This window comes from Moschus berezovskii, chromosome 9 (assembly GCF_049115385.1).
Source record: "Moschus berezovskii isolate FMDL1 chromosome 9, NW_MosBer_1.0, whole genome shotgun sequence".
NCBI classification, from domain to species: Eukaryota; Metazoa; Chordata; class Mammalia; order Artiodactyla; family Moschidae; genus Moschus; species Moschus berezovskii.
Genome location: NC_142468.1, coordinates 31,309,805 through 31,322,456, shown reverse-complemented (window position 1 = coordinate 31,322,456; position 12,652 = coordinate 31,309,805). Strand labels below are relative to the sequence as shown.

At 36.3% G+C, this 12,652-nt stretch overlaps 1 protein-coding gene across 4 annotated transcripts in view; it reads left to right on the top strand.

Moving 5' to 3' along the window:
* Positions 1–12,652, top strand: part of PCNX4 (pecanex 4) — a 41,565-nt gene that overhangs the window by 10,457 nt on the left and 18,456 nt on the right. For 2 of the 4 annotated variants that reach the window (XM_055436225.2, XM_088839557.1), the window contains exons 2-6: positions 2,457–3,200; positions 9,175–9,354; positions 9,456–9,970; positions 10,206–10,306; positions 10,408–10,530. In XM_055436225.2, coding sequence (XP_055292200.2) covers positions 2,512–3,200; positions 9,175–9,354; positions 9,456–9,970; positions 10,206–10,306; positions 10,408–10,530 — 1,608 coding nt within the window. In that variant the 5' untranslated portion in view covers positions 2,457–2,511. The remainder of the gene's footprint in view (positions 1–2,456; positions 3,201–9,174; positions 9,355–9,455; positions 9,971–10,205; positions 10,307–10,407; positions 10,531–12,652) is intronic. The other 2 variants (XM_055436228.2, XM_055436229.2) reach the window with 2 other exon arrangements.

Below are 12,652 nucleotides of genomic sequence, written 5' to 3'. Positions count from 1 at the left end.
GGGTATGAGCATGGCCACTTAGAGGCCACAGGATGTGTTTGCGGGGCATGGGTTGAGAGTCCTACAGGATATTTGCTAATTTGAAGAGGTGTCAAAATGTTATATGTGAAATACAAACGAAGCCTAGTGTTTGTACACTTACACACGTGGAATAACCATGTATACTTGAAAGTGTGGATACTTTTTTTTTCTAATACAAATGGGATCATCAATGTGTTTATTTTATTTTGCAATATATTGTAGGCATCTTTCCAAGTTTCTAAATCAATAATAGATCTTCTTTAGACTGTTCTACTCTTTGGAATATAATCACAGAATATTCAACCAAATGGGCGAGAACATTTAAATTTATAGAAGACTCAAAAGTACTAAAAGGTAATTGAATATGGGCAGTAACATGCAGCTGGATAATCTCGTTTATAAGGTATTTTCAATTTCTGACTTCCTTTCCCAGCAAGTTATCTCACATTGTTCCTGACTTGCCTTGGTGGAGAAGGAGGGGTCGGCTTTTAAATGCCCAAGCCAGTCATCCAAGCTCGTTTTTCTAGCTGAGAGCATTATCCATAGGTAATTGAAATTAGAATCTTTACCCACCTACCCATACTTCTTCTGAACAAGCATATCAGAACACAGTACACTGACATCCGTATACAGGAGATAATGCTCATTCAGAGGGAAAGGAGGCAGTCTTCATTTTCTGAGGTTAAACTATCAACCACTAACGTTCCATCTGGCCCTCTGGTTCTGTTATTTTGTGAGTACTTACAGGGCTGTGATGTTATTAAAAGCTATGACCTTCTGTGCAGAACTAAGACCAGTAGCTGGAAGATAGAAGACGATAAGTGTTTACAGGATAAAGAACTTCCCAACTTCCCAAGATATGCTGTAAGGAAGTAATGAATCGATGCTTTTGAACTGTGGTGTTGGAGAAGACTCTTGAGGGTCCCTTGTACTGTAAGGAGATCCAACCAGTCTATTCTAAAGGAGATCGATCCTGGGTGTTCATTGGAAGGATTGATGCTAAAGCTGAAACTGCAATACTTTGGCCACCTCATGCGAAGAGCTGACTCACTGGAAAAGACTCTGATGCTGGGAAAGGTTGGGGGCGGAGGAGGAGAAGGGGACGACAGAGAATGAGATGGCTGGATGGCATCACCGACTCCGTGGACATGAGTTTGAGTGAACTCCAGGATTTGGTGATGGACAGGGAGGCCTGGCGTGCTGTGATTCATGGGGTCGCGGAGAGTCGGACACAACTGAACAACTGAACTGAACTGAACTGAGTAATTCTTAATGGTGACCCAAAAGCTGTCTCCAGGGCTGATACTGGTTGGGTAGGAGTAACTTTCAGAAAGACTCTGAACTTAAACTCCAACTTAAGACTCTGAACTTAAGACTCCCAACTTAAACTGATGGGAAGAAAAGTTACTTTAAGATGGCTTTAAGTTTTTTGTGTGTGGTGAAATACCTAGAACATAAAATTTACCATCTTTACCATTTCTAAGTGTACAGTTCAGTGGTACTCAGTACATTCACATTGTTGTGCCATGAACTGAGTCACGCAGTGGTTTGCATGTGGTAACCTCGTTAATAATAAGCATGTAAACTGACTCTTAGAGTCTCTGGGTTCCAGTTGTTCTTCCTACTACATGTTGAGTTGCCAATGGCTTTTTATTGAAATGCTACTATTTTAGCAGAATTTGACTTTTTAAATTAGCAGAAAACCTAAATTTACTATAATCGTTAAGAGATGGGACTACTAACACTTAGTATCTCTGTTTTCCACCTCCATTTCCATTTCAGTTCAAGGGAATTACAGAGAATATCCTTATTTTATAGAGCAGAGGTTGGCAAACTGTGGCCAGCAGGCTCATCTGACCCACAGCCTATTTGGTTAAAGAGTGTAAAGTTATATTGAAACATGACTACTAATATCCACTTATGTATATATTATCTGTGGTTGCTTTTCTGCAACAACAGCCAGGTTGAGTCACTGAAACAGAGACCATATGGTCCACAAAGCCTAAAATATTTACTCTTTGACCCTTTATAGAAAAACTTTGCTCACCCTTGTAATAGAAAAGTTTAAAAGAACAAACAACAGAAACACTCAGGGCAATGATCAGTTAAACCACTAGCAGATTTGAGTTGAGAGTACTGGCTTTTTGAACTTTCCTTTGACCTTAGAATTTGAAAATGAGAGTTATTTAAGAAATTCTAAGTTTATCTAAGTTCTGTGTAAATTAATAGTGAATTTTTTGTTTTTTCATATTCACTTAAAAAGCACTTAGCAACTATTTGTTTTGTGCCAAGTATGTGTCAGGCAATGGAAAGGAGCTAGAGAAGTGAAGATACAAATCCTGCCCTAAGGAACGAATTAATGGAAATGTGGATTTTTTTCTCCTTCATGTTTTAAGTATGATGTTTTCAAATAGTGATTTTTTTCTTTTTCTTAGTGACTGCTGTGTTACAGAAAAGAAAGTGACTTTCAGAATAATCTGAGTGAGAAGGATGAGTCCAGATGTGCCTCTGCTGAACGATTACAAACAGGACTTCTTCCTGAAGCGCTTTCCACAGACTGTTCTTGGAGGCCCTCGACTCAAATTGGGGTATTGTGCCCCTCCTTACATATATGTTAATCAGATTGTCCTTTTTTTGATGCCATGGGTTTTAGGTGGAATAGGAACACTTTTGTACCAATTAGGCATCCTGGAAGACTATTACACAGCAGTACTTTCAGGTGGACTAATGCTTTTCACTGCATCTGTCATCCAGTTCACAAGTTTATACGCCAGAAACAAATCGGTAACAGTGGAGAGAATGCTGACCACAGACATCTTAGCAGAGGAAGATGAGCATGAGTTTATAGGTTGTGCTGGTGCTGAGACCATCAGATTTCTAATTCCTGGCAAAAAACAAACAGCCAACACAGTTCTTCATTCTGTTCTTGCTGGATTACTGTGTGGTCTTGGAACATGGTATTTGCTCCCGAATAGAATAACCCTGCTGTATGGCAGTGCAGCAGGCACTGTTCTACTCTTTGTCTTTGGATGGATGACGCTGTGTATAGGAGAATATTCATTAATTGTAAACACACCTACAGAGTCTGCAACTTTCCAAACCCAGGATGCTTGTGAAATCACTCCTCTTATGAGACCTGTTTATATTTTTTTCTTCGTTTCTGTAGATCTTGCACACAGGTAATAAACTGTCAAATACTTTGTAACTTTATTTTTAAGCAGTATCCTTAGTATTAAAAAAAAAGAATCTGTGAATTAAGTCACTAAACCATTGAGTGATAAGTTGTTTTGATAATTTCATAGGACTAATCTTTGTTAAACATTCATTCTAAAGCAGTAGTTAAATCTTACTGAAGAGTAAAAAGAAAATCCTTTATAAGTAAAATTTCATTCCTGTGTTTTACTTTAAATAAGGAGCCATGAATCTGTAACATAGCCTGGCTAAAACCTGTGAAAAGAGACAGAACTTTCCTGTGAGGGGAAAACAGAAATTTAAAATTGATGCTGATGAATGTTATACATAAATTGAGTGGATTTAAGATGGATAGAATAATTTACTTAATTTTGTTGTAGTAACTATAGAAAAATAATTGATTTTTTAAAATCAATTTACTGTGGAAGAAAAAGAGAAAATAGCATTTTTAAACACAATTATTTGACTTCTTTTGCTTGCCTTTTCTAAATCTGACATTTCTGGCTATAGTTTGCAGTTTTCTCTTTCACCAGTAGAAATGTAGAGGCACCACTTATGGCACCACTGAATGTTTGTGCCCCTCCATTCATATGTTGGAGAAGGAAATGGCAACTGACCCCAGTATTCTTGTCTGGAAAATCCCATGGACAGAGGAGCCTTGTGGGCTACAGTTCATGGGGTCGCAAAGAATCGGACTCGAGTAAGTGACTGAGCACATTCATATGTTAAATCCCTAACCCCTTTTGTGGTGGTATTTGGAGATGGAGTCTTTGGGAGCTGATTGGGACAATAAGGGTGGGGCCCTAGTGGGATGGGAAACCAGAGAGTCTGATTTCTCCCTTTAACATATGAAGGTAAAGGGAGAAGGCAGCTGCCTGCAAGCCAGAAAGAGTTTTCACCATACCTTGATCATGGTGGCACTCTGATCTCAGACTTTCAGATCTGTGAGAAATAAATTTCAGTTGTTTAAACCTTTCAGACTATAATATTTCTTTAGGAGCTGGCTAAGATTTTGATACCAAGAAGCTGGGGTGAAAGTGGAAGTGTTAGTTGCTCAGTCATGTCCGACTCTTTGTGATCTCATGGATTGTAGCCTGACAGACTCCTCTGTCTGTGGAATTCTCCAGGCAAGAATACTGGAGTGAATTGTCATTTCCTTCTCCAGGGACCTTTCTGACCCAGGGATTGAACCCGGGTTTCCTGCAATGTGGACAGATTCTTTACCATCTGAGCCACCAAAGATGCGTTTAGAAGATGGGGTACTCCCGTAACAAAGACCTAAAAGTATAGAAGCCGCTTTGGAACTGGATAATGGGTAGGGGCTGGAAGAGTTTTGAAGTGAGTGCTAGAAATATGGACATTAAAGGCAATTCTGGTGAGCTCTTAAGACAGCAGTGAGAACAGGTTATTGGAAACTAGAGGAAAGGGCAATCCTTGTTAGAAAGTTGAAAAGAACTTATAAAGTGGTAAAGAACTTAGCTGAACCATTTTCTGAAGTTTTGTGGAAGGCAGAACTTGAGAGTAATAAATTAGGACATATAACTGAGGAGATTTCTAAGCAAAGTGTTGAATGAACAGCTTGATTTCTCCTGGCTGCTTATAGTAAAATATAAAGGAGAGAAATGAATTGAAGTAGGAATTGCTAAGCAAAATGGAACCAGAGGTTGAAGGTTTAGGAAACTGTCAGTCTGTCCATATTGCAAAAAATGAGAAAGCATATTCTGAAGGGAACACCAAAGGTGTGGCCGGACTGTCACTCATTGAATTTAATGAGTTTCTGAGATTATATGAGTAGAAACACTTCTAGTTTGAAATAAAGATATAATGAATGAAGGCTGTTCAGCTTCTTAAATTTGAAGGACAAGGATATTAGAGTTATTTGGCTGTGAACATGTGTTTTTCTTTCAAAAGAGAGAAAAGTGACCTCAAAAGTGATTCCGAGACTGTTAGGTTTCAGCAAGCTAGAAGGTCTCTGCTGGAAGCCTTGGGTCTGGTACTGATCTGTAGAGCTGTGGTGTATAGGACCCACACCTAGAGCTCTTTGGGTCACATTCCACTCTGGGGACCTGGAGAGCAGAGTATGAAACCAAGGAGGATTATTCTCCAAGCTTTGAATCTAATGAAATTTGCCTTGCCAGATGTTGGACTTCTTTAGGACCAAACACCCCTTCTTTCTTTCCTGTTTCTCCCTTTGGGAATGGGAATGTCCATCTTTTGCCTGTCCCACCACTGGGTTTTGGAAGCACATGACTTGTCTGGTTTCATAGGTTCACAGCTGGAGAGGGTTTTGCCTCAGGATAAGTCGCACCTCAAATCTTACCTGTATATGATTTAGATGATATTTAGATATAACTTTGGACTTTAGAGTTGATACTGGAATGAGTTAAGAATTTTGTGGCTGTCGGGAAGGAATGAATGTATTTTTCAGATAAGAAGAACATGAATTTGGGAGACTGGGGTGGAATGTTATGGACTGATTGTGTATGTCTCTTCAAAACTCATATGTTGAAGTCCTAACCCCCCAGTGTAGTGATATTTTGTGAGGGTCTTTGGGAGGTAATTAGGTCATTGGGGTAGCCCTGGTCCCTAGTGGAATTGGTGCCCCTGTGGAGACACTAGAGAGCTTCATCTCTTTCCACCACGTGAGGATGCAGTGAGAAATAGGTCGTTGGGGTAACCCTAGTCCCTAGTGGAATTGGTGCCCCTGTGGAGACACTAGAGAGCTTCATCTCTTTCCACCACGTGAGGATGCAGTGAGAAATTTGCTTCCTGCAAGCCAGAAAGAGAGTTCTCATTAGAACCCAATCATAAAGGCATTCTGATCTCAGACTGTGAGAAATGAATTCTGTTGTTTGAGCCACCTTGTTGTAGGATACTTTGTTATGTACCAGAACTGTGAGAAATAAATTTCTATTGTTTGAGCCATCTAGTCCATCCTACTTTGTTGCTGCTGCTGCTGCTGCTAAGTCACTTCAGTCGTGTCCGACTCTGTGTGACCCCATAGATGGAAGCCCACCAGGCTCCCCCGTCCCTGGGATTCTCCAGGCAAGAACACTGGAGTGGGTTGCCATTTCCTTCTCCAATGTGTGAAAGTGAAAAGTGAAAGTGAAGTCGCTCAGTAGTTTCTGACCCTTAGCGACCCCACGGACTGCAGCCTACCAGGCTCCTCCATCCATGGGATTTTCTAGGCAAGAGTACTGGAGTGGCTTGCCATTGCCTTCTCCTCCTACTTTGTTATGGTAGCCTAAAAGAAAACAAGGCATTTAAAAATGTGTAGCCAGTTTGTGTACTGAAACTGACTGATTCTTAATCTTTTCTAATTGTGCTACATTTATGGACCAGAGGACACTATAACACCTTTGTAGTTATTCAGCTAATCAGATATGTAAAGAGAATTTATGGAAATTCTGTTATAATTGATTTCTTAGTACCACTGGAATTTCTAACTATAAAATATGTTAATTGCTTGATTTTGAGAAGTTAACAAAATCAATTTTAAATGTATATTTATACATTTGACCCTTTTTGAAAGATTTAAGTTTATACGATTATTATTTTCAGAATGTAAATTATTGAGTTACTGTCTCACTGTAGGTGAGATAACTGCAGATAAATACTATATGAAATGTGTATTCAAATTTGGAGAGTTGTCAGATATGTCAAGTTGTATCTTAATTTCCTTTCAGAGAATATTAAAGTTTAAGAGATTAAGCCATACGGTGTAGTAAATTTCTCTTTCTTCATCCTTTATTCTACCTAGTATAGTTGTATATTAATAATTTTTAAATGATTTTTTTCTATACATTTTTATTAAAGACAATTATTAAACCTACAATTCTTAATTCATAGACTCTCAGGAACTGTTTGAATGAATGATGAATATTTATATCATCTTATTTGCTATGTATTAAGAAATGGCAAGCCACTCCAGTACTCTTGCCTAGAAAATCCCATGGACAGAGGAGCCTGGTGGAGCTACAGTCCATGGGGTCGCTACTAGTCGGACAAGACTGAGCGACTTCACTTTCACTTTTCACTTTCACACATTGGAGAAGGAAATGGCAACCCACTCCAGCGTTCTTGCCTGGAGAATCCCAGGGATGGCGGAGCCTGGTGGGCTGCCGTCTATGGGGTCACAGAATCGGACACGACTGAAGCGACTTAACAGCAAGAATATCTTACGCGGATTGTGAGTGAGTGTACAGAACTTGAAGTATTTTTGTGGTTGTTAGAAAAACAGGTTTTTTCTTGCAGGCTTGGATTTTTTTTTTTGCTCTAGAAAATTCCTGTTACGTTATCAGAAACTTTAAGATTTAAACATTTTTCTGTATAAAAGAACCACAGTAATCATCAGTTTGATTATCCTCAATCATACATAGGAAAGTAATTACAATGTTTGGTTACTTCAATTATGTGTTCTTATTTATTTGTGATGTATTTATACTTTTCTATACAATTGCTTGTTGTTTACTTTAAGGACAAAGATTGGAGGGACAGGAATAGAACTTGGGTGAATATTTCCTGAGGATACGTTATTTTTACACAAATTATCCTTTCTTTGAATATGTTAGCAAGGGAACTGTTGTATTTTTTAAAAAAGGACAAAAATAGCTGTACAAGTCTACACATTTTCCTTGACCTTCTATGGCATATTGTGTGTAGTTTGATTTTCTTTTTTGTTACTGGAGTGTTTTCATCTCAGAATGAAATGAATTTTATTTTAAAACTACACTACAGCAAGTATTATCCTCTAATGTAGCATCACATTGTTAATTAATTGTGTTCATTAATTCTCTCTGCTTATAAAAATTTGAAGGACGTACATTATGAAGCAGAGTACATTAGCTTGCATCATGCTGGTAATCTGTGTGAGGAAGCACATTTATACCATTATTATAATTGTAGTTGCTATGCATTTGCTTCTGGGCTGTTAATTTACACTGAAGTGGATAATTACTGAAGTTGCCTTTCTGCTTGACTTTAATTCCTAGCAGCTCAGATATTCAAGTACAATTACTATGCTATAAGTTTTGACATTTAGTTTTCTCTTCTGAAAATTGTCTTTGGAACTCTGTAAGTACAACAGCATTGTTGGTTTCCAGGCAAGGTGTTTGGTTAACCTTATTCCAAAAACTTAGCAACATATAGATAATGTTTATTCTTCTGTGCTTTAAAGTTTTTATCAAATTATTTGAAGCAGTTTGATGGTAAGTGCTGTACCAAAAACCAGTTTCTCCACTTAAGATAGAAGACTTCACTCATTAATGAGATTGTGCTGTACAAGTTTCTGTTCCCAAATCTGTACCACTATTTATTCAAAATAGAAATAGTATATGCTGGTTAAGTTCCCAGTCTGAACCACAGAGATGTGTTCATAACCTCAGGTTGTTGACCTCTGATATTGAATGTACTGACTTGAAATTCTAGGACCTGGGAGCAAGACTGTACAGGAGAGAGGAGGAAGAAAAGAAGAGCTTTCTCTCTTTGCTAGCGGCTTTTCTAGAGTTGCCAAGAGTTGAAAAGAGTAGAAAAGAGACTCTTTTCTAGACTTGAATTTAAAAATTTTAAACTCTAAAGACTCATTAGTGGAATTGTAGCCAATGTAATTGGAACCATGTTTAAACATTTAAGGGAGAAGTATTTTTGCTGTAGGCTCAGTTTAGTTTTACAAATCCCTAAACTCAGTTTTATTTAGTTAATTACTTAGTCCTTCTTTTCACATTTGAATACATATATTTTCTAAGTACTACACTTGTATACAATTGACTACTTCCTGGTATAGGAGAAGGACAGTGATCACAGTTTGTGTTTTTGATCTTTTGCAGTTTGGACCTTTTTGTAAATGTATTTCTTGTTTCAGGGCGGAGGTGGGGTGTAGAGGACATATATATATTTTGTTTTTCCTGGAAAGATCTTCTATTTATTGTTTTGTATGATTTAAATACTTTCTTTTTATTGTAGGTTTATGGTAAATATACCAGCTCTAGAACAGATGAATCAGATTTTACACATCTTGTTTATATTTTTACCCTTTTTTTGGGCACTCGGGACCCTACCCCCACCTGATGCACTTTTCTTATGGGCAATGGAGCAGGTTTTAGAGTTCGGCCTTGGAGGCTCATCTATGTCAACTCACCTACGGTAATTATTTTCAGTATTAAAGTGATAGTGTAATTTATTCTCAAGGAACATTTTTTTTTCTTTTCAAGCAGATCTTTTTTTTTTTTTCCCTCCCTCTGCAGGTTGTTAATAATGTTCATCATTTCTGCTGGAACAGCTGTAGCATCTTATTTCATTCCCAGCACTGTTGGTGTGGTTCTTTTCATGACTGGACTTGGGTTCTTACTGAGTCTTAACCTAAGTGAGATGGTTCTTGTCTTCAAACACAGTGTGACCAGACACAGAGTTGGAACCAAATCTAATGCTTTATCCAGTGGTTCAGAAATCCAGTTTGCTTGGAGGGAATACCTTTTCTACAGCATTGTGTTAGTCTTGGCCCTCTTAGAAACTGGCTTGTTGCATCACTTTGCCAGTTTCTCACAGATTTCCAAGAACAGCCCTCAGGCTGTTGTTGGCTATACTTTGATGATATTATTTATAATACTGTGGATTCTTAAAGAAATTCAAAGTATCTATATCTTTGGAATTTTCCGGAACCCTTTCTATCCAAAGGATGTACAAACTGTGACTTTATTCCTAGAGAAGCAGACAAAGCTTATGAAGATTGGTGTTGTCAGACGGATTTTAATAAATCTAGGTAGGCAGATAAAACATAATAAACTTGCATTATATCTAGGAAGTATACAAAAATGTTACAGAACTCCTGTATTTGTATAATGTTATATTGCATATAGATATTCTTTTATGTTTTGGTTTGTTTGCTTATTCTTTTTTAATTAATTGCTTGAATGTGCTCATAAAAATACAGACCAAAATTAAATATGGTAAAAGATTATTTTGCCTTCATTAAATTTGTCTGTTTTTTGTCTTAGTGTCACCTTTTGCTATGATAGCATTTCTTTCGTTGGACAGTTCCTTACACAGGCTTCACTCTGTATCTGTCTCCATTGGATTCACAAGAGCTTTTAGAATGGTAATACTAATATGTTCCTGTTCCAAAATTATGATTTTGTTTAGCAGTTTACTTAAATTATCAAATTCTGCCTAGTAAAATGGTTAATTTGTATACTGCAGGTATGGCAAAATACAGAAAATGCTTTATTGGAGACAGTCATTGTATCCGCAGTGCACTTGCTTATCTCCAATACAGACATATGGTGGAGCAGAAGCCTGGATACAGGAATCAGACTCTTACTGGTGAATATGTTTTTTTAGTATCTTTAATGAGATGTATTTCATATACCATAAAATGATTCACTTGAAAACCTGAAGTTGTGGTTTATATTCAGAACTTTGTAGCCATCACCACAGTCTAATTTTAGATCATTTTCAACATCCCAGAAAGAAACCTCATACACATTAATAGTCATTTCCATTCCACTCTCCATCCATTCTACTACTCCAGCCCCAGCAACTATTAATCCATTTTCTGTCTCCAAGGACTTTCCAGTTTGGGACATTTCACATGATCAAAATTATCAAGTATATTGTCTTTTGCATTTGGCAAAAGACACCAACAGTTGTTTTACTTTTTCATTATAGGATTTTCATGAATGTGAACTCTCTTTTTGTGATTTTAATAGTGCATTTCTCTGAATGCTAATGGTTCATCTTTATGTATATTTATTGGCCATTTATGTATGTTTTTAAAGGAAATGTCTTTTCAAATTCTTTGCCCATTTTTACCCTGGTTATTTGCCTTTTTACTGTTAAGTTTAATAAGAGTTCTTCATATATTCTGCATAAGTTCCTTGGCAGATATATGATCAGGAAAATTTTTCTCCCATTCTGTAGGTTTTCTTTAGCTTACTTGACAATATCCTTTGAAGCAAAAAAGTTTTAATTTTTATGAAGTTCTATTTATTTCTTTTGTTGCTTATATTTTTGGTGTCATATCTAATAAACACTGCTTTCAAGATCATGAAGATTTACTATGTCTTCTAGTTCTTACACTTGATTCTGTGATCTACTTGGAATTAATCTTTGTATATGTTATGAGGTAAATTTCCAAATCCATTCTTTTGTATATGGTTGTACAGTGGTTTCAGTATCATTTATTCTAAAAGCTATTTTTCCCTCAGTGACTTTTCTTGGCACCTTGTCAAAAGTCAAGCAACAAATATAAGGGTTCATTTCTGGACACTGATTCTCTTTTCCATTCGTTATATATCTGTCCTTATGCCAGTACAACACTGTCTTGATTACAATACTAGCTTTGTAGTAGTTTTAAAATTGGGAGTGTGAATCTTATGACTTTGTTGTTTTTTTTCAAGATTGTTTGATTATATTAATAATTCTTAAATGTTTATAGTATTCAGTTTGTATCTTAATATCTTTTGTACTATGTAGTAAGTATTTTGTAGTATTGAAGCTATCAGCTTTTCTCTTTGGGAAGCTTTTAAATTACTAATTCAGTTTCTCTACTTGTTATATGTGTATTCAGATTTTCTGTTTTTTCTTAAATCAGTTTTGGTAATTTATGTCTTTTTCTTAGAAGTTGTCAGTTTCATCTAAGTGACCTAATTTGTTGGCATACGGTTTTTCATAATATTCTCTTATGTTTTTTTCTGTAAGGTTGCTGGTAATGTTATCTGTTTCATCCCTTATTTTGGTAATTTACATCTTCTATGTAGTTTTCTTGGTCAGTCTGGCTAAAGGTTTGTCAGTTTTGTTGATCTCCTCAAAAAAAAAAACCAAACAGCTTTTGGTTTCATTGATTTTATCTATTATTTTTCTATCCTCTATTTTATTAATTTTATTTTTATTAATTTATTAATCTTTATTATTTCTCTTCTTCTGCTTACTTGAGATTTAGTTGCTCTTTGTTCTCTAGTTTCCTAAGATGGAAGATTAGGTTACTGGTTTAAGATAGTTCTGTTCTTTTAATATATACAGTTGTAACTATAAATTTCTCTCTGAGGATTGTTTTTGCTGTATCACAAGTTTTGATTTGTTTTTCATTCATCTGAAAATGTTTTCTTATTTATCTTGTGATTTCTTCTTTGACCTGTTGGTTATTTAGGAATATGTCTTTTAATTTCCACATTTCATTCTGCTGTTGATTTAATTCAGTTTTGATTGAAGAACATACTTTTCATGATTGTATAAATATATTTAGATTTCAGTCAGTTGAGATTTGTCTTATGGCATGATGTGTAATTAGGATTAAAATTTCTTAATCTGTAAAGTATTCTCTAAAATAAGAATAAATTAAATATAGTTGCTTAGCTATTTACTACTTCTAGTTCTTATGACTTAATAAGCATATAACGCAGAGCTTAATCAACCATAAGATAGACATAGCACTCTGTCATTGCTC